This window comes from Mastacembelus armatus, chromosome 18 (genome assembly GCF_900324485.2).
Source record: "Mastacembelus armatus chromosome 18, fMasArm1.2, whole genome shotgun sequence".
NCBI lineage: Eukaryota > Metazoa > Chordata > Actinopteri > Synbranchiformes > Mastacembelidae > Mastacembelus > Mastacembelus armatus.
The window spans coordinates 16570453-16592296 of NC_046650.1; the positions used below are offsets into that span (position 1 = coordinate 16570453).

General features: G+C 42.4%; 2 protein-coding genes across 2 annotated transcripts in view; both read left to right on the forward strand.

Moving 5' to 3' along the window:
- Positions 1-4582, forward strand: part of LOC113140978 (uncharacterized) — a 29059-nt gene extending 24477 nt beyond the window's left edge. Inside the window, exons 3-4 of the mRNA XM_026325139.1 lie at positions 2047-2394; positions 3928-4582. Coding sequence (XP_026180924.1) covers positions 2047-2394; positions 3928-4148 — 569 coding nt within the window. The 3' untranslated portion in view covers positions 4149-4582. The remainder of the gene's footprint in view (positions 1-2046; positions 2395-3927) is intronic.
- Positions 4583-12862: 8280 nt separating this feature from the next.
- Positions 12863-20121, forward strand: LOC113139479 (beta-1,4 N-acetylgalactosaminyltransferase 1-like). The gene is made up of 12 exons (XM_026322758.1): positions 12863-13052; positions 16234-16445; positions 16526-16708; positions 17191-17297; positions 17435-17472; positions 17576-17756; positions 17883-17975; positions 18077-18264; positions 18353-18493; positions 19041-19278; positions 19438-19651; positions 19684-20121. Exons 2-11 carry the CDS (start codon positions 16234-16236, stop codon positions 19647-19649), a joined length of 1593 nt encoding a protein of 530 aa, XP_026178543.1. The 5' UTR covers positions 12863-13052; the 3' UTR covers positions 19650-19651; positions 19684-20121.
- Positions 20122-21844: the final 1723 nt, after the last annotated feature.

Below are 21844 nucleotides of genomic sequence, written 5' to 3' on the forward strand. Positions count from 1 at the left end.
TTATATTACCGTTAGGAGTAGTACCTGAAGAGGTAATTGTAGTAGTAGCTGTATGATTTCATTCTAATAAGCATTTTTCAGTGGGATATCCAGAAGCATCAGTATTTTATACTACCTTTAATTTTTATTTTGTTGCTGATAACATACAAATTGCATTCATTTTACATAAAAGGAATTATTTGTTATCTATCATTTTGTACTTATTAATATTCCAGTGAAATCATTGTTTATAGCTTTATCAGGTCAAGGTAACAGGTTTATGATGAAGAGCAGTGAAAGGAAAACCTCAAGTGTTGGACAGTAGAGGGCAGCATCACCATCACGTAATGTGATGATTTTTACATCCTCAGGTAAAGTATCACCAAAGCTCCATCTAATGTTAACGTTAAAGTAAGTTTGTTTAACATGATAAAAATATGCATATAGAGAACAAACCAGATTTTTTTAGGACTTTACTTTCCCCATTTTGTCCCTTGCTGGTTTTTTGAAGCTCATATTTTCTATTTTTCATATCTCAGTAGAGACACAGCTTTGTAATGCTTCCCCAAATACAAAGAGTGCCCTTCTTCTTCTCTCTCCAAAAGGTGACAAGTGCAAGCTTCACATTCCATGCCAGTGTTCATACTTAACAAGCATGGTAATCTAAATATTGCTGTAGATGCCTAGAACCCAGTTTTCTCTGATATTTATTACCTTTTGTTTTGATTCACTGAGGTTTCATTTAAATTAGTTGTCAAAACGGCCACTGGATGTCACAGTAACTGACAAACACCAACTCCAACCATCGAATATTTCCTGTTGACTTTCTGCACTGAAGACAGAACATTTTAAGGCGAAGGACATTTACTGTATGTATTTGCTAAATCAAGCGTATATTACAAATTATATAAATACACAAAGTATTAAACATACCATTCAGTGCTGTTTATATGTATTTCAAATAAATAGAAATTAAATAAATACTATTCTAATATTCCAGTGCTCATCAGCCAGTTTACATCTTCTGTGAACTGTTAACTGAGGACAAAGACCCAGTCCTGTTTCATCTACATGAGGGTGTTGAGGTCCCAGAGTCTCAGGACAAACAGTTTTCAGGACGAGTCCAGTTTGACAAAGACGTCCTCAGAGAAGGACGAGTCAGACTTCATGTGTCCAGACTCAGGACTGAGGACTCTGGTCTGTACTGGTGTGATGTGGAGACAGATGATGATGCAGGTTCTGACAAATGTCTCCTCAACGTCACAGGTAAGTTGGTTCAGTCCAGTTGAACAGTGTCCTTGTGTGTCCCTGTTGGACAGACTGTGGTGATAAACTGGACCTGATGGACTGAGGCTCTGAGCTCTGTGTGATTTACTACGATGATTTTTCTAACATCATATCACTCACATGCTGCACATGGCAACAAACATCATTAGGTCCAAGCCCAAACTGTCCAGATGTTACATTTGGACATGAACAGGTATCAACAAGTCTCTCTGTGTGTTTTACAGCAGCTGCTGATGAACCTGAACCTCAGAGACCAACAGTGGGACGACGATCAGCGAGTCAGGGACTGACAGGCCTCGATATTGGACTGATAACAGCAGGAGTAGTAGGTCTGGTGATCGTCTGTGCTTTATTCTGGATTGGTCTGTCAGTTTTTATAAACTCAGAATGTTCCTCACATGTGACTGGTTATACTGGTTTAGTTATTTAAACTGGTAAAAAGGCCTGGATGGTTTTTAATTCAATAGTCTGGTGAGCAGACAACAATCTGGTCATAAACACCAAGAAGACCAATGACATTATTGTGGATTTTGGAACCACCCAGAGGACTATCCAGAGTCCTGTCCACACCAGCGTGAAGGCTCCACCTTAGGTTGGAAATGACGACATGTTTAGTTGGAGCAGAAACAACCTGGTCACGGCCTAACATGGTGTTATAGCAGGTTTCAGTCAGCAGGTGGCGCTATTGCACTTTGGTGACTCAAACAGGGAGTGTAGCTACAAGTGAGTGTGAGTGTGAGTGTGTGTGGTCGTCACTTTCCCTCTGTGTCTCCTCAACAGGAACATTTGTAGTGAATGTGACACAGAGCTCCTATCAGGCAGAGGAGAACCACGACATCACACTGGACTGGACCTTCACAGCTCCCAGCTCCTCCGTCCCCATTTATATCTTCTGTGAAAGGACGACTGATGAGAAAGTCCTGTTTCGTCTACATGAGGGTGTTGAGGTCCCAGAGTCTCAGGACAAACAGTTTTCAGGACGAGTCCAGTTTGACAAAGACGTCCTCAGAGAAGGACGAGTCAGACTTCATGTGTCCAGACTCAGGACTGAGGACTCTGGCCTGTACCTGTGTGAAGTGCAGACAGGTGGTGGTAGTGGTTATGCTGACTGTCGCCTCAACGTCACAGGTAAGTTGGTTGAGCAGCAGGTGAATCTGCCTGTGTTGTGTTTACATCGTCAACACTGTAACAAATACCTGTGTACGTCACAATACAATATTTTGTTGTAGAGTATTTTACAGTTAATTTCGGTTTTTTACATTAACATCTTGACAAATGATACATATTGGGAAGTGTTTTGAATGAGCTTGCGGTTAAACCAAAATTCATCAGCATTGCATTTGTTTCAAATTAAACCAGAGTCAGAGCTGTAACAAAACAATTTTTTTAAATTAAAACTCAATTTTACAATATGTGTCAGAACCGGAGGTTTGCATATGACTTAAGCTCAAAGTCCATTAATCACCTGAGCAGAGAGGAGACGTGAGGACTAACTGAGTTACTGGCAGCTTCGCATCTTGGTGCCGCTGGTTGGGTTGATTCCAACGAAACGTCTGAAATCACAAAATCACATGACAGGAAACGTTTTAAGAAAAATGTTCACAGCTGCTCAACACAACAAACACAGCTCTGACTAATCTGCGTCATCAACTAGCTGATGCCACAACCTAGAGTCAAGTGTTTCACTATCACACCTAAAACGTTATGCAGAGTAGTGGTGGGCGGTACCGCAAGCTTTGGTGTCGATCCGACACCAAGTAAATACTGGGCCAGTAACGCCGATACCGATACTTTTTGACAATTAATGCATTATCAAATATAAAAACATTTTCATGACTTTCAGGTGTTTTGTTTTAAACTGTATTATTAATTTATTAAAACAGACAAAGTTCAACAGTAAACAGAAAGAACTTTATTAGCATAATACAAGTTTTTGTTCAATAACAAAAGAACAGACTTTTTGTCTTCTACAAAGTTCACTAAATTATCATTCGAAAATATTAAAACTTCTTTTGTAGAATACTCCTAAATAAACGAGGTCGACAAAACAAATCTTATAAAACAAAGAACAAATTCTCTTTTTTCAAGTATAATACAAAAATAAAATAAAACAAAATGTCTTCCCTTCACTGCACATATTTTCTGGCTTTGGAAAAGCAATTTAAACAAACAGTTGGTAAAAAATAAACAATATATAATAATACTACAATAAATGTTGGGACTGTTGTTTCGTTTTCGGCTTGAAAATACAAAAGTAAAAAAATCAACCAAAGTATCGATATTTTTGTCGGGGTATCGACCGATATTAATACTAGTGTTGGTATCAATATTATCGATATTAGGATCGACCCCCCCCAATATTTACAGAATTTATCGGTAATTTTGCAACATGTTACTGTAGAAAAATGCTGTTAGCTACTGTGATTATTTTGGACCCATGATGCTTTGCGATATACAGTTAAACTCTGTAAAATGACAAAACAAGAAGTTGCTGTAAAATGTTACTGTAGAAATTACAGCAATTTGTTACAGTGACAAAATCAAAACAGACAGGAAGTAGCTCCAACTGCAGTTTCTCTGACACCTGCTGGTTTTCTTAGCACAGTAACTACCAAGAGCTTCCTCTTCAGGAAAATCACCACATTTTTCTGTCCTTTACAGCAGCGTCTGATCAGCCCAGACCTCTGAGACCAGAACCAGAAAGTCCAGAACCAGAGAGACCAGAACCAGAGAGTCGGGGAAGTATCAGCCTCTACATTGCACTAGGAGCAGCAGTAGTAGTAGTAGTAGTTGTCGTTCTACTGGTGATACTGCGCTTCACCTCAAGTCTCTGTTTTACTGAACCTGCTGATGTGTCAGTAAACGCCTCTTCTGTCGTGTAAAGTTTCTCAGGGATCAGACTTTGACCCTGTTGGTCCATGAGGCAGCTTTTCCCTGAACACACAGTCTGAGCTCTGGTTTTTGGATCTAGTCCAGAACCAGGTCCAAATTCGTTAGAAACCATTTTAATGCTGACAAATCCTACAAACAGCTGAAAGCACCATGGGACATCAGCAGTTCCTGTTTCAGCTCTAGCTTCATATTGTAACTGCATCACTGTCGTTTCTTCTTCTTTAGTCTCTTAGCTCTGTCTGACTGTGTTAAATGTTAGCGCCTTTAAGTTTATTGTAGTTTTTTATATCCAAAAACGTACATTTATGTGCCTCACAAATCAGATGTTGTTATGTTGTTAGTATTTCCCAGATGTAAATGCTGCCTTCACTTGTTCTGTACAGGAAACAAAATAAATTGGACTGAAAAACGTCACAGTTGGAAACACAGTTTAAGATTTTTTTTAAACAAAAGCGATGAACTGATGTGTTGGTGATATTTTATAATATAATCCATTCATCCAAAGCCACATGTGATCAGTTGTTTCATCACCACGACACAAGGCAGTGAACTGACTGACCCATAAGACAAATAAAACATGTTCCAACACTGTGGAGGTCGGTTCAGGGACTGATGGAGTTGGGCCCCTCAGTCCATGTAGTTACAGCAGAAATAAAAACCAGGACCCTTCAGATTAGATGAAATATCACATGTCACAATGTCATTCAGTCCATGAGAAAAGTCCCCACTGTAGGCCCAGAACATTGTGTGGAGCATCTTAGGGTCCTAAAGCCTTTCAGATCCTTCTGGAAACCACTTCCCTGGTGATTTCAAACTGTCTGACATCTTCAGCTTGAATTGGACAGACTTTCTCTAAAGTGTTGGACACTGTGAAAACATGGAGAAAATGATAGTGAAAGTGATAGTGACTTAATTGGCCAAGTATGGTGACCCATACTCAGAATTTGCACTCTGGGTTTAACCCAATCCCAAGTGCACACACACACCCGGCAGTGGGCAGCCAATGTTGCAGTGCCTGGGGAGCAGTTGGGGGTCCAGTGCACCTCACCTCAGTCATGGTTTTGAAGGTAGACAGGGCGCTGTTCACTACATGCCACTAACAATTTTCCCACTAGACCTGAGACTCAAACCTGCAATTTTCAGGTTACAAGTCCGGCTCCATATCCATTAGGCCACAACTGCCCACAATCTGTGGGCTCCTGCTCCTCATCAGCCTGACCCCCTTTACCTGGGGTCAGTTTTTATCCACTAACTCAAATCAATTGGAAATCCAAAATAATCCAAGTTGTGAGTGTGTCAGGACATTCCTGCATTAGAGACTGAAGCTTTGAATCATACTGATGTGCAGCGACAGAACCAGAACAGACTTTATTCCTGAATGAGAGATGAAGACACAGGCTGGACCCTGGAGAAGCTCGGTCTGTTGAAGTCCAACCAGGGTGAACCAGGAGTAACCAACAAAAACCAGAATGTGAATGTGATAAGAAATGTTTTTCTGAGCAGTGACAGTTGTGGCTGAGAACTTTAGGGTTAAATTAGTTTAGGTTAGTTAGGTTCTTTAGGTTCTGTTTTCCAGGCCAGAAGGTAACCATTAAGGTTTGAGGTACGTTGGTTTGGAGACTGGCTGCTCTGGTCTCATCTCAACAGGCCCTTTGGCCATTTCCTGCTGCCTCTTCTGTCTCTGTGCTGCTTTTCTATGAGCTCTAGCAGGTTCACTTTAAATCCATCCACAGAGATACAGCACCAAGAGTTGACCAGCAGGTGGCACCATTTGACCTGGATCAAACACTTGGACGCAGCAGCTTCACTGGGATTGTTTCAGAAAGTTTCCCCCCATCACTCCCTGGACTCTCCGGGACTCTCACAGCTGCTTCAGTCCTTCCTCACCAGCTGCTCCTTCCTTTTGGACTTTACTGATGAAATCAGGACCAACAGTCCATCAAGGCCACGGCGCCATCAAGTGGCAACACAAGAAAACAGCAACACACAATCAGGACTCAGAGAGGGAGAAGTTGCTGTAGAGCCAGATGTGTTTCCGGGCCTGGTCACAGCTGGACACCCCATGTCCTTGTATGTCCTTGTCTGGGCCTGATATGGGTGTTTTCTGCTCAACTTTGGTTCATGTCTGACTCCATGGGCTCAGTGACTGAGCAGCATCAGCTGGGACAGTGTGTCCTGTGCTGCCCCCTGCTGGACTGAAGTGCAATAACACACTTTGTTTTCGGTGCTGTCACTAGATTTGAATGGACAACACTGGAAGTGACTCCTGAGGAGGGGGAACTGAGTAAAGTGAACTCACACTGACACTCATGGCCAATTTTAAACACTAGTCACTTTAAACACTTTGAAGTTGTCACTTTATTGCTACTTGCACATTTATACTGTGAAGAAATTTTCATTGACAGTTGTTTTTCTAATTAATATGCAGGTTCTCTTCTTTTTCTTCATCACTTTCTTTTTTATGCCAATGTATTTATATTTTTTCTATAACTTTACTGTAGATTCTCTACAGGAGCAGAGGATTTGGAGCCAGACGCTCTGAGCACATGTCCCAAAATACTGAATCCAAAGCACAGAAATCAGCCAAACACACACACACACACACATAGAAACATCTGCAGTTATACACACAAACATCTGCAGTTATACACACAAACATCTGCAGTTACACACACAAACATCTGCAGTTATACACACAAACATCTGCAGTTACACACACAAACATCTGCAGTTACACACACAAACATCTGCAGTTACACACACAAACATCTGCAGTTACACACACAAACATCTGCAGTTACACACACAAACATCTGCAGTTACACACACAAACATCTGCAGTTATACACACAAACATCTGCAGTTATACACACAAACATCTGCAGTTATACAGACAAACATCTGCAGTTATACACTTTCTCTCAGAAATGATGCTCGGTGGTGACGTCATCAAGCTGCTCGTCCAATCCCCCGTCGTCCTCGTTGGACGGGGGCGTCGTCATGGAAACAGGCGTCTTCCTCCCTGCAGAGTTGGTTGATGATTGTGATAATCATGTGTGAATCATTTAAAGGCACCTGGAGAAACTCACATTTTGGTCTATGACCTGCACACCTGAAGACTTTCCCATCAGCCCCAGCTGTGTGTGCTGCTAACTAGCTAATGTTAGCATGCTGCTGTTAGCATTAAGCCTGACATTAGGAGGTGACTCAGAGTGTTACCTGCAGGCCTCCGTCGATGCACAGACACCAGGAGGAAGGTGGAGATGATGAACAGGGAACTGACCACGATGAAGAGGATGATTCTGAGCAAAGAGACTGCAGCTGTGACAGGAACAACAAAGACACCTGGTCAGGTCATGTCTGAATCAGTGTAGCATCATTGGATTTTATTAATGTTAGCTCTAACCCTGAAAGGCTGCGTTCACATCCACCTGCTGCCAGTGGGAAGTTTCTCTGTGCAGACTGTGAACCCTGATGTCTCAACAGGCAACGTGCACAAATGTAATGTGGCGACTTAGAAACTCACCTGCCTCAGCAACATTCAGGTGGAGGGTACTCATCCAGATTCCTCCGGGTGTCTGAATAACACGACACTCATATGTCCCAGTGTCATTTAACGTCACATCCTTCAGAGTCACAGACACGTCTCCATCCTTCATCTGTGAGTCCTTCAGCTCCACCCGCTCCTTAAAAGATGGATGCTGGGTGTCTGGGTCAGACCACAGGTGGTGCACAAACACATATTCTGGATGCAGATCAGGTCTGGTCCACTGTAAAATTAAGATCTCTGAGCTCCTGGGAGCTTGACATGGCAGAGTGACAGTGTCTCCAGGTTCAGCTGTGATGATCATCATGTCTGCAGTAAAGAGGGAAAACATGGAGCAGAGACGTTAGAAACCAGTGATAAATAAGATTTAATGGAGGTTTAGGTGATGGTTTTCCCAGTTGGTCTAAATGTAGAATCTAAGTCCTTTTCTCTGACATTAAATCTCTGTGACGTCCCAAAGCAGTAGGTGTCATTAAACGTCACATCAGATTTCATCTGTGAGTCCTTCAGCTCTACCCGCTCCTTAAAAGATGGATGCTGGATGTCTGGGTCAGACCTCCTGTCCCAGTACAAAAAGATTTCTTTTGGATCCAGATCAGGTCTGGTGCACAGACGTTTACAGAAATATCTAAGTGTATTTGGTCAATACTTATACTTAAATTTCCAAGATATACTCCAGCTCCACAGTATAATGAAGTATTCTTGCTGTTTTGTAGTAGTTCAGAGTAAAAAGTACATGGGTGGAAAACAATAATGTCCAGTGATTTGTAGCTGCAGCCTGAGTGGACCTGCTGCTGCTGTGATACTTGTCCTGCCCTTTGTTCTTCAGTTTCTGTTCAGATCTACACAAATAGTCACTGGGTTTTCATGGTCCTGCTAACAGGAAGCTGTTCAAGGTGTGAAGGTGTCACAGTTTCCTGTCAAGGCCAGAGCTGCTGCACTATAGGTAGAGTGTGAAATACTAAAAACTAGTAGGGTACTGCAAGTTTACTACATACATAAAATATATTTGTAGTATTCTTCAAAGTATACTTTCCTAAACTAAAAGGTGGACTAGTACCAATAAGTTCAATACACAGTACGGTTGCAGTACAACATGAACTTACATATGAACTATTTGTGTACTTTACATCTAAAGTATACTTTGACTGTACTTTTATAAAGTAATACTGGACTGGTTTAGTCCCAAGAAGTCTTGAAACAGTGTACTTCAAAGTGTACTACTAGTACATTATTATCAGTAACAACAGTGGAGTTTAGTTTGTGCTGCTTTTATAATGTTCTCTGAAAAACCCTGCACATGTCAGAGACTGATCCCAGACAAACCACAGTGAACCTGCTGCAGCTGCATGGACACACTAAAGGACGAGACGCTGCACCGACGGGTCGACGGGCAGAACCCACAGTGAGTCCACATCTCCGTGTTCCCGGGTCCTGCAACATGAAGAGCAGCTACAGATCCATCCAGCAGCTGCAGCAGAAGAGCTGCAGGAAAGTCCAGGCAGCTCCAACAGTGACAGTAACAACAGGTTCTCATCAGCAGAACAAAGTCCATGAACAGAGGGAGTCAACAGCAACAGTCACACAAAGCTTTACCTGCAGAGGCTGAAACCAGGATCCATGAAGATGTGAGGGAAGCCACAAACAGCACAGATGTTGGTGCAGCCATGAGAACAGCTGCTGTCGCCCACATCTGCTCCACCTGTTGCTCAGCTGCTTCCTCTGATGCTGACGAACTGACAAACTGACGGAGGAGGAGGAGGGTCCTCGAGTCGTTTGGTTCCTCAGAAAACCTGTTCTTGAGAAGAGCTTCCAGAGGGATGAAAGGATGAGCAGACATCTGCTGTGTGATGGTTCCACAGTGAGGAGAACTCTTCTTCCTGCAGGACCAAAGAACAGGAAGGTGTGTCTGAGCTCAAACACAAAACTGTGTTTGTGCAGCTCAAACTGACATTAGACACATTTGGTATTTTTGAAATCCACAGCAGCAACTTCCTCCTGTTGGTTTCACTGACATGTTTCTGCGGTTTCTCTCCTCGTTTCTATCTTTGTCTGTTGAGTCATAGGAACTTTCTGCCTTGTGTTGGGGTCTTTCCTCCAGGCCTGAGGCCGGACTGCCCAACGGCAGCCTGTCCCAGTAAGGATCCTGGATGTCTCCTGTTGGTCTTGGCTGAGGCAAAAGTCTTGATGCAAACTGACAGAGTTTCCTCCAGCAACTAAAAGTCAGTACCAAGCAGCAAATATAGTGTTTATATGCTCTGTCTGATGTCAGGCAGTGTGATCAGTGAAGGAGCTCTGAGTCACTGAGCTCTGTCATCATTTTTATTTCCCAATTTTAATCCTATTTTCATTCAGAGACTTCCTTTTCTCTCCCAGCCATCAGTTCACTCAGGCCTCCAGCTTCTAGACTGACCTGCACATAGAACTTACTTGAATCCATTAATACACTGATTTCATACTGAGATGATTAGAATTAATCACATATATGTTATGAAATCAGGCACAATAAAACCATAACACAGTTACTATGAGATCATTTCTCTTCCTACTGATTCAGATTAGCTCTTTAACACTTCATCTTACTTTGACATGGTTTAAATCAATATTTCAGAATTATCTCTCTATCAAACCCTCTTCCTACCTGTTCCCCAGTGCTGCTCCTCTTCATCCTCTACCTTTCCCTGTCCTGGGGTAGGAGACATGCAGCTGGTGAAATCAAAATCAGTGATGTTCGAGGGATTCTCGGGTCTCCCTTTAGGCTGGTCCTGGTTGGTTGCTGGTTGTTCAGGAGAATCTCTCTTAGGAGGACTCTTCTTTGGAGTCTCTGATGGCCTCTCCACCTGGGATTCAAATGTCTCTCTGCTCTTCCATCACTTCATCAGAGATCCAAAGGGTCTTCTCTCGTCCCCTCTTCTTCTTTGAGACAAAAAGGTTTTCGTCTCATGAGGCAACAAGTGTCTTCTCGTATTTGTCTCTATTTATATTTTTACCATCATCTGTTTGTCTGGGCTCTTTCACACTGTGATGGGAATCAGTCCAGCAGCAGCTGGTGCTGTGCAGGTTGGACTGTGGACTGATCCAACTCTGTGGATCTCAGCGTCACAGCTGCTGCAGGCTCTTTCCTCTGTTGTAGCACCTGAGCAGGTGTGGAACCTGATCCTGTAGTTACAGATCAGAAAGTGTGAGGAGCTGTTACTGTTGTGTTATGCACTGTGCCACTTATACAGGGAATAAGTCACCTGTAGAATTCATGTAAATCATAGAGTAATACACATGTTACGCCACTTGATGGCTGACAAGGCTCTCCGGGCAAAAGAAAACCAGTTCAGTGAAAGGCATCACTCATCAGTGCTGTAATAATTTATGTCGACAGAATAAAGGAAAAACACTTCCACACCTATGATTGTCTCCATCTGTGATGTGTATAACATCAACTTTATTTCTACAACACATTTAGTGCAAATACAATTCAAAGTGCTTTATGTAAAGTGAGGAAGGAAACAGAACAAGACATAAACATAAAAATATAAATGCCAATCAGCCAATCACAGCACGACCCTGTGACCTCAGCGCCCTCCAAGCCTGTCCCACTTTGCAGTGCAGCCACATCAAAGTTGGCAATGATCAGCTTTGTGTTATAAACAAAGATAAAACTGAACTCACCAACAAGTCAGCAGCTTGAGCTATGCTGATATTTTAGTCCTAAGACAGGCAAAGCTCAAAGACTGTGGATCCTACATTTCCCATAATGCAACCGTTCTTTGGCCAGTGTTTAATAAAGCTAACGTGCCAGGACAGCTAAGGTGAGCAAGGCCCAGGTAACATGATCTTTATGAAATGAAACTCCAGTTTGTGCACCTTGTTATTTCTAAGGTCAAAGTTCAGCCGGTCAGTTTGCATGAGGTAAGAGGCAGCACCACGACCAAAACCGGGTGGGACTGTGTCACTGAGGCCTGTTCACAGCAGCTTTTCAAAAAGAAAACTTCCTGGTGAGTCAGTTCATCCCAATGAGTACATAGTACTCAAAGTACATAGTCCTGACCCTGACATACTGTCTATGGACATTCAACTAGTACAAATGTACTAGTCATCAGCTGCAGTAACAAAAACGCTCAAGTACTGTAGAAAACCAAAGCTGTAGGGAAATATTTCAAATTCACCAGTTGAACAGTGCTACCGGCACAAAATTCTGATGGATCATATAGAAACTTTGCAGTAACGGACTGTAAGTGCTAAAGACACCACTGTAAACAAACCTAAACCAGGGTAGAGTCCAGGCCTTTCCCGGGTTTCTGGCTTTGATGGCTCATATGTGGGTTGAACACTGGCTGCTGCAGAGACAGAAAACAGGTTCTGTTAACACAGTGAGACCAGACGTTAAACACAAAGTACCAGTCCAGCAGCAAACAGTCGGACTTTCACAGGTTTCTACGTTTGCTGGCAGCCTGTGCAGGAAGCTGCAGGGGGAAGAAGATCAGCAAACAAGTCTGAGACCTGCACAGTTTAAACCTCAATGTGCAGCAGGATGGAAAACCTCTGTTTTTGGTGGCTCCAAGAATTTTCCTCTCAGCAGGAAAACATCAAAGCACTGAGACCATTTCTGGGTACAGGGCTGCAAAAACAAGTGGCTCTTTGTCAGCCACTGACTTGATTTGTCTCCAAACAGGAAGCATTGATTTCCATCCATCATTGCGCACTGAATGTGGGATTCGCTTCTTACTCGTCAACTCCGCCTTGTTTCCATGTAAAAAATAAAATAAAATAAATAAATGGTGTGAGTGGGCTGCACCAGTCACTACGCACTGGCTGACTCACAGTCGGATCCGCTTCTTATTGGTCACATCTCCTCCCTCCCGTTTTCTTCATATAAATACACCAATGAGCGTTGATGAGCTTTGCAGCCTGACTCTCCCCTGGTCCTGACCCAGAGAGACTTTATCGGACTCAGAGAGACTTTAACGTGGTCTGAGCTGAGACCTGATCCAGTCTGCTGCCGAGGAAAACGCTGTTCTTGAAGGTAAGAAACATGTTTGTGTCCATTCTCCTTCATTGACATCATGTATTGAGGCAACTCTGCAGCAGAAAGGCTTCAAATCTGCATCACATGTGTGAAGTTGGATCAAGATGCGCTTGGAAAAATCTCTGAGTGAAAAATAAAGAGTACAGAGCCAAGAACAAACAGTCACGTGGGAAGAAAACAAAAACAGTTGTTCACACTGAAAACTCTCACACACTCATATACGGAGCGGATGTGGAGCTGCGGTTTATTTCAGGCGCTTGCTGTTTTACTCATCAACACCCGGTCTCTGTCTCAAACCCGGTGCTGAAGACTGACAGAATAAACCAGGTGAGTCCAGTCCGACGGTGTTGGATCTTGTTTGTTTTGGTCTCTGAGACTATGAGAAACCCATCCAAGGTGATGTTTTCCGTCTGATGCAGGACGTTGTGGTTGTTGTTGTTGTGTAGTTACTGAGGAACGAGTGAGTTACTAAATGGTTAATGAGTAATTCTCTAATCAGTCTGGGACTAGAATATATCCTGGGAGATAATGATGTAGTGACTGAAAGTAGACGGAGCCCCGCGGTTCTTAACCTCGGTGGTTTGGTCCTGGAGGAGGACGAAGACAGAGGAGCTCATTTCTCATTTACGAAGTATTTTCGTTATAATTTTCGTTAAACGACAAGTTTTCACTGACGAAAACGAGACGTTAACTAAATAAAAATTAAGTGATGACGATGAAAACTAAAATTATTTCAGCTTTCGATAAATAAAAAATTGTTGTTTTATTGGCCCTTGAATGAGGAATGACTTTCTCCTCCTCACATTATCAAACAGGCTCCTTCCTGTTTCAACCTCACGACGTAAAAGACGTAACTAACTAGAGAGTTAAATCCAGGGAGTGTTCAGGTTATGATGGAGAGAAAACCTGCAGTGACACATGGAGGAAGAAAGGCACCCAGGAAGTGGTGCAGCAGATTTGGAAAAGCTGGACATTCCCACCCATGGGTGGATTTAAAGAACTGACCGATGATGTCGGCTCCAAGAATGAATCATGGTGAATATGTTGTTTTGTTTCTTGAACCTGCAGGAAGTAGTTAACAGAAGAATGTCCTGTTTTGTGTCAAATTTAGACAGATGGGATGAGTGGCCCAGCCCAGTATAAGCAGGACTTTAGCGTCCACTGAGGACTTAGTGTGGTGTTGGAAGTGTTTCAGGAACACGATAAAGTCCTCCTCCAGCATCCACCCAGATGAGCCATCATGAATAAAGTGGTCTTTGAAATGGACCTGAGGGAACACAAAGTGGGGTGGGATCATATTCCCCAGTGCACTGACTGCACAGGGGTCACAGGTGTCCCTCTTCCTGCAAATCCCAAAGTCCTTTGCCACAGACCTTCACTGTCCTGCCTTCATCCTTCATCCTTGCTGCTAATGTCAGAACAGACAGAGGGACAGCCCTGTCTGTTGTGTGTGTCCTCTCTTGTTGCACAAACAAAGACAACATGTAGACACATTGTGGCCTAATCTGAGAGGACTGACTTAAAAAAGGATCTTTATTAATCCATAAAATGACTATTGGATTCTATTAATATGACAAGCTTTAACATCAGGGTGACGAGGGACAGTTGTAACAACATGCTGCAGTTACTCTGACAGCCATGATGAAAGCTGCTATGTTAGCTACACACAATAGCTCTGACACTTGTTAGCTTTGCCTATTAGAAGCTAAGAAAACCCTGATTTCAATCATATGAATGAACAAAGCTTCACAACAACAGTTTCAACAGTATGAGAAAAACTCTGAGCATGAAAAAATGACTTTACCATGAACTTCAGTTCTCCCAGAAAGAAGGATGGTATGTGGCCGATACGTCCCACATAGAAGGAGCCGACTGAGCATGTGCAGTAGGAGTATCATCACTTTAGCTCCATGCTGATTGGAGGAAACAACCGTCCACACTCTCACCTGTTGTTTATCACTGAGGGGAAAAACATTTGACTGTGTCACTTAAGTACATTTCAGACCATGTACTTTATTACTTGAGTCAGTACTTCTACTTTCAGTCTTTTTTCACTCAAGATACGTACTTCTACTTCAGTATAGAATGTGAGTACTTTTACCACCTGTGCTTATCCTATTTCAGATTTCTGTTGCTGCTTCTTGTGTGAGCGTGTATTGAACTCGAATCACATCCAAAAGTCCAGTACTTTGCTTTCTTGCACGTTTAATAACAAAAACTAACTGGAAATGTCACACGGTCAAAAAACTGTAGCGCTCTATTCTTACATGAAACAAATGACATCGGCGTTGTTTTCAATATTTATATGAAGTGCTAAATTATTTAAGTACAACTATTTAACAATCACTTTATCCAAACAATAACTTATTTCACATCTATATGAATAAACAAATAACTTTTCTCTCTTACAATATGAATAAATAAATATCCAGAACATCATTCCAAAATAAATATGTGGATATTTTATTGAGAAAACACTTTCATTTAGCAGCTTGAATCACTAAATGATCCAAGATAACTTTTTAACATTTAGTGTTTTTGTTGTCAGAGGTGATTGAAGTGACCTGTTACTGAGAATTACAAGTGAGCAGCTTCACTGCTGAACAACCTGGAGTCTGTCAGATGATGAAGTTGTTCACTGACGTGACAGATGGATGGAAAACATTCACAAATATTAATTAACCTATGCGGCCCATACAAGCACAGACCAACTGCTGCTGCTGTTATCAGTCCAATACAGAGGCCTGTCTCTGTTTATCAGCAGTAAAACACACAGAGATACTTGTTGATCCTCTGTCTTCGTCCTCCTCCAGGACCAAACCACCGAGGTTAAGAACCGCAGGCCAAATATCTTAGCAATGCAGTTTGAGCTGCCTCCAACATTTCAGACCTGCAGGCACCTGCATCGAAATAATTAGTCAGTTTACACCTTGGGCTGAATACTCATTGAAATGTGATATTTCAGTTTTTATTTAGTCATCATGTGGCACCGAGTGTAGATTAATGACAAATAAATGCATTTAAACAATTGTAGTATCAGGTTGCAACATAAAACTGAAAACAGTGAAGGGGGGTCTGAAGACTTTCTGAATGCGGTTTATATAGTTTGTATTTTAGTGGGTACTTGGATGTTTTCAAGCAGTTTGTTGGGACTAATAATAAAAAACATAAAACTGTTCATAAACACACATTAATCTACAGCAGGACACCAGAACTGCCACACTCTATTACTGGATTACCCTGTTGACAGCTATTCATTTGTTTCTGCAGGATACTGGTTGATTTAGATGTTAACCTGTGGGATTCAGATGCACTGCATTATTTCCTTAGTCAAACATAGTTTTACTTCAACATTTTGACCTAATTTTCATTGATGGATCTGTAAAATAAAATGACTCAGTGTAGCAGAGCACATATAATTTCATGAATTTCAACATAATGAATAGGTCTGGCTTACCAAACCACAGTAAGTACATAATGTTGACATTTCTGTTCACCTCCATTCTAGATGTGTAACTCCCTTAAGAAGCGTCTGGTTTGGGGCGGCGTTGCTGTACTTCTGCTGGTCGTGTTTAACACTTGGAGAGCTGGGTCGCGCTCAGAAGTTGACTTATGGCCAAGACACAGGAGTCCACTGGAGAAGGTCCTGGAGGGGAAGGTTCAAAAAACCATCAGTGACTCCCATGACATTCCTTACCACATAAAGCAGGACGTGGCATGGTGTGTATAACTCAGGACAAAAATATCCCATGAATTCTCTTTTGTGTCTTTAAGTCGCTGTACTCTTGTTTCTGACGCAGGCGTCTGGCTCAGAATACATGTGTATGTGTGGCTGATAAAGAGGCCTTTCGCCTGCCGTTCTCCAACCTTCTCTTCCCACGAGTGTGGGCCCACAACCTTGATCTGGCCTTCTTAGGGTCCCATCCTGACCCTGATGATGTAAAGCGCCACAGAGCTCAGGAGTACAGCAGCTTCCAGAGACGGTAAGGTTCAGGTGGTGTGTCCTCACCTCAGTGTCAGTGAACACACCTTTGTTTAATCATTCATCTCCCAGTGTGACTGAGTCTGTGTGAGGAAATGACTATATTTACATACATGTGTATATATCAGGTGACAAGCTTTCCACTTGACCACAATCGGAGTATTTCAGGTCAATGTGGTCTTTTAAAAGACCTCACTCACTTCCTGGCTGCACACTGACACATCCTTTGCTCTCATTACTGTTCTACATCCTTTAGCTCTGTTTGTCTGCACACATGGTCATTAAATTGCTTGGGGGGTTTATTTGTACTCCACACTGTGTGTGAGAGATCCAGAGTCGGCCAAACAGGTTTTGTCAGTACAACCTGAGCATGACTGAGAACTAGAACCACATGAAATTGCAGTGTGGGCTACTTGTTGTTTATCAATATTAAGGCGTTTAATGCACAGGCATGTTTCTGTTCACTGTGTTCTGTTTCCAAAGGTCCTACAGTTCTGCAGATCTGCTTATTGTAGCCGAGGCCAACAGTCCACTTCAGTATCCTACCCAGGGGGTTGTGGTGCGACCCCTCAAAACAATCATCATTCCTGGTAACATTTATTTATTTAACTGGACAAAACACGTGATGTCAAAGAAACAGATAAACGTTCTGTGCTCAGCTGCTGGTGGAGCTGCATTTGCTGTTCAGGTCCCAGGTTCTCCAGTGATACTGTCTGTCTTTCCACAGGTTTGGGTCTCAAAGAAGAAACGAGATCAAACCACACGGTAATTTGTTCTTTGTGGAGTTCTCATTGTGCTCTGGTACCATTCTCTAGCTGCTAAATTTCTGGTTCTCTTTGTCCCCTGAACCATGCAAATGTTCTAACAGGTGCATTTGAAAGCGACACTGGGGACTTTTGATGTAGCTGCTACTGTGGACAGAGTCTCTGTCAAAGGAGAAGGAGAGAAGCACATTATACTGTCAAGTCCTCGTCTCTCTGCTCTGAACAGGCAGCTGCAGTTTGTCACCTACACAAACACAGTTTTCCATCCCAAGACAGCAGACACAGGTAAGATCCTCATGTAGGAACTCAACTCTGGATGTGACGATCTGCAGCAACAACAAACCTAAATTAAGTTTTTGACTGTCTTCCTTGAAAATCCAGATTTAGACCTGTTGTTGTTTTGCTCTGCAGTTGAGTTTGCAACCGAAGGTCACCAGTCATTTTTCACCATCAGAGTTGAGCATGGAACCGTCCCAAGACTGTATAACTCCGGATACCAAAAAGGTCTGTCAGCCATCGGACCCTTACTGGGTTTACCTGATGACAAGTGTTTGAAAGTCACAGTGGAATATTTTTGGTTGTCATGTGTCTTTGTTTCCACTCAGAGTACAATATCAGTGCTCTGGTCACCATTGCCACCAAGACCTTTCTACGCTACGATAAACTCAGAGATCTCATCGACAGCATCAGGCAATATTATCCCACTGTCACCATCGTGGTAGCAGATGACAGTGAACACCCTGAGCCGGTGAAGGGGCCTCACATTGAACACTACATCATGCCCTTTGGAAAGGTAAACATGCGTGTCTCTGGAAAGCGACAGCATTTGGATTCTTAAACATCACACTCGACGTGTTTTGACCACCTTCTATTATACGCAGGGCTGGTTTGCAGGAAGAAACCTGGCAGTATCTCAGGTGACCACCAAGTATGTGCTCTGGGTGGATGACGACTTCATCTTCACTGCAAACACTAAGCTGGAGAAGATGGTAGACATCCTGGAAAAGACCACTCTGGACATGGTGAGATCTTAAACTTTGTGAACTCTGCACAGATTAGCTCTTGTCTAAAGATCAGTGGAGCCAGAGGAAGGAGCCCAAGTCATCTTTAAGGCAGCCACGCAGTGGAGTACTTCGATGCATGGGATGGAGCATTGTCCTGCATAAAAATCATGGTCTTCTTGAAAGATGCAGACTTTTTCCTGTACCACTGTTTGAAGACAGTTTCTTCTAGAAACTGACAGTAGGTTTGGGAGTTCAGTTAGAGTCCATCTACCGCCCGAGAAGGTCCAACAAGCTCATCTTTAACAAGTCCAGGCCATACCAGTATCCCACCTCCACCTTGCTGGCGTCTGAGTCGGAGTGGAGCTCTATGCCCGTTGCTGATCCAGCCATCTGGTCCATCGGGAGTCGCTCTCATCTCATCAGTCCATAAAACCTTTGTAAAATCAGTCTCCAGATATTTCTTGGCCCAGTCTTGGCGTTTCAACGTATGTGTCTTGTTTATGTGTCTTGATTCTGGTGCACTTCAACAGATTCAGTGGTGTTTTTACTGACTTTATGACTTCAGGTTGGTGGTGCAGTGAGAGAGGTCACAGGTTACACTGCAACATATCGTCACACCATCTCAGTGGAAGAAGGGGGGGAGGACGGTGACTGTTTGCATATGAGAAATGGCTACCATCATTTCATCAAGGGATTTCCCAACTGCGTGGTCGCTGATGCAGTGATCAACTTCTTCATGGGTCGAACAGACAAGGTGCAGCAGGTGGGCTTTAACCCCCGCCTAGCACGAGCAGCTCATCTGGGTGAGTTTATTCGTCTGCTGTCAATATATTCACATCGTAGTTTCTAATATCTGGTTCCTCTAAACAGACACTGTTCTAAAGTTCTAAAGACTGAGAAACAAATGCAGCAGAAAAGCAGGAAAGAAATGTGCAAAAGTAAATGTTGTTTTGACACTGCAGAGTTCTTCATAGACGCTCTGGGCTCCCTCCACATTGGCTCCTGCAGCGATGTCATTGTAAGCCACGCATCAAAGATCAAACTACCCTGGACTAAAACTGATTCACAAAAGGCCTACGAGGAATTTAGGTACTCGTCCACTAGTGATGACGCATATATTCGCAATGAAAACTTCTACTTCAAGAACAGATTCAAGTGCATGACCAGTCACTGAAACCTTGTGAAAAAACGCACCTTAAACGAGCAAGTCATGCATGTGACAGTAAGATACAACAGGGAAGAACTTCTGGACATTGGTAAAGTTCATCACGAACTTAAATATCGCCTGTTGGACTGTACTTCTTAAGAAGGCTGAGGAAATTTGTCAACTTAGATCCTCAGCAACGTCTACAGATGTACAGTTGAAAGTGTGATCACCAGCTCAATTACAGTGTGGCACGGAAGAGTCACTGTTCAGGACAGGAAAGCTGACCAGAGTGTCATAAGAACTGCACAGTTCATCTGTGTCACTCCAAGACATTTACAATACCAGGGTCACCAGGAGGGCCCATAACATCATCAGGGACAATTCACACCCACATCCTGCTCCCATCTGGGATACGCTACAGGAGTGTAGACTCCTGAACAACACTTAACACCACTACCTCACACCCCATTACCCCCCACTGACACTGAGCAGCTTATTTAAGTTTTAATCTGTATATACTGTCTCTTTTTTTTATTTTTATCTTTATTTTTTTAATTCTTTTTGTAAAGAGTAGTAAGAATTTCATTGTATGGTCTAAATTGTTGTGTTTTCACTGTGCATATGACAATAAACCTCTTGAATCTTGAATGATAACCAGTTGATAACCAGTTGATAACCAGTCTATAACTAGTCGATAACCAGTTGATAACTATTTGATAACCATTCGATAACAGTTGATAACCAGTTGTTTATGGTTGCAGCCAGATTCAGTCAACATGCCTTGATGCCTACACTTACCAGTTATTTCCCAGCCTTGACGAGAACTGCTGTAAATGCAGCCTAATATTAGATCATTGTCAGACACAAGATTAGACCTTGGACCTTCTTTAGTTGGTTTTCCAGCTTGGAGACATGCAGGTGGTTTTACTTATAAGTTCCTTGATTGTTGGATGTGCCTGTTGTGATTCCTCTTCCCTTACTGGCCTTTTCCCTCTGGCATGGTTCTGGATTTTTAGCAAGGGTTTTGTCGGGCCCTCACCTTTTTCTAGGCCCAAAAATCCATGTTTCTGGTCCACTTGACAACTAAAATCAAATGTTTTTATGTCTTAAACTGTTACAGTAAATGATGGGGGCATTTGTAGGAGCTACCAAAGACAGACGAGAGACTGTCATTCACGCATTTCACCACAAGGTGGAAAAAAAATGTCCAAAAATGTTTTTTCACGAAGTACATGAAGTTGTTATTTATATTACCGTTAGGAGTAGTACCTGAAGAGGTAATTGTAGTAGTAGCTGTATGATTTCATTCTAATAAGCATTTTTCAGTGGGACATCCAGAAGCATCAGTATTTTATACTACCTTTAATTTTTATTTTGTTGCTGATAACATACAAATTGCATTCATTTTACATAAAAGGAATTATTTGTTATCTATCATTTTGTACTTATTAATATTCCAGTGAAATCATTGTTTATAGCTTTATCAGGTCAAGGTAACAGGTTTATGATGAAGAGCAGTGAAAGGAAAACCTCAAGTGTTGGACAGTAGAGGGCAGCATCACCATCACGTAATGTGATGATTTTTACATCCTCAGGTAAAGTATCACCAAAGCTCCATCTAATGTTAACGTTAAAGTAAGTTTTAAGGTGAAGGACATTTACTGTATGTATTTGCTAAATCAAGCGTATATTACAAATTATATAAATACACAAAGTATTAAACATACCATTCAGTGCTGTTTATATGTATTTCAAATAAATAGAAATTAAATAAATACTATTCTAATATTCCAGTGCTCATCAGCCAGTTTACATCTTCTGTCAACTGTTAACTGAGGACAAAGACCCAGTCCTGTTTCATCTACATGAGGGTGTTGAGGTCCCAGAGTCTCAGGACAAACAGTTTTCAGGACGAGTCCAGTTTGACAAAGACGTCCTCAGAGAAGGACGAGTCAGACTTCATGTGTCCAGACTCAGGACTGAGGACTCTGGTCTGTACTGGTGTGATGTGGAGACAGATGATGATGCAGGTTCTGACAAATGTCTCCTCAACGTCACAGGTAAGTTGGTTCAGTCCAGTTGAACAGTGTCCTTGTGTGTCCCTGTTGGACAGACTGTGGTGATAAACTGGACCTGATGGACTGAGGCTCTGAGCTCTGTGTGATTTACTGTGATGATTTTTCTAACATCATATCACTCACATGCTGCACATGGCAACAAAC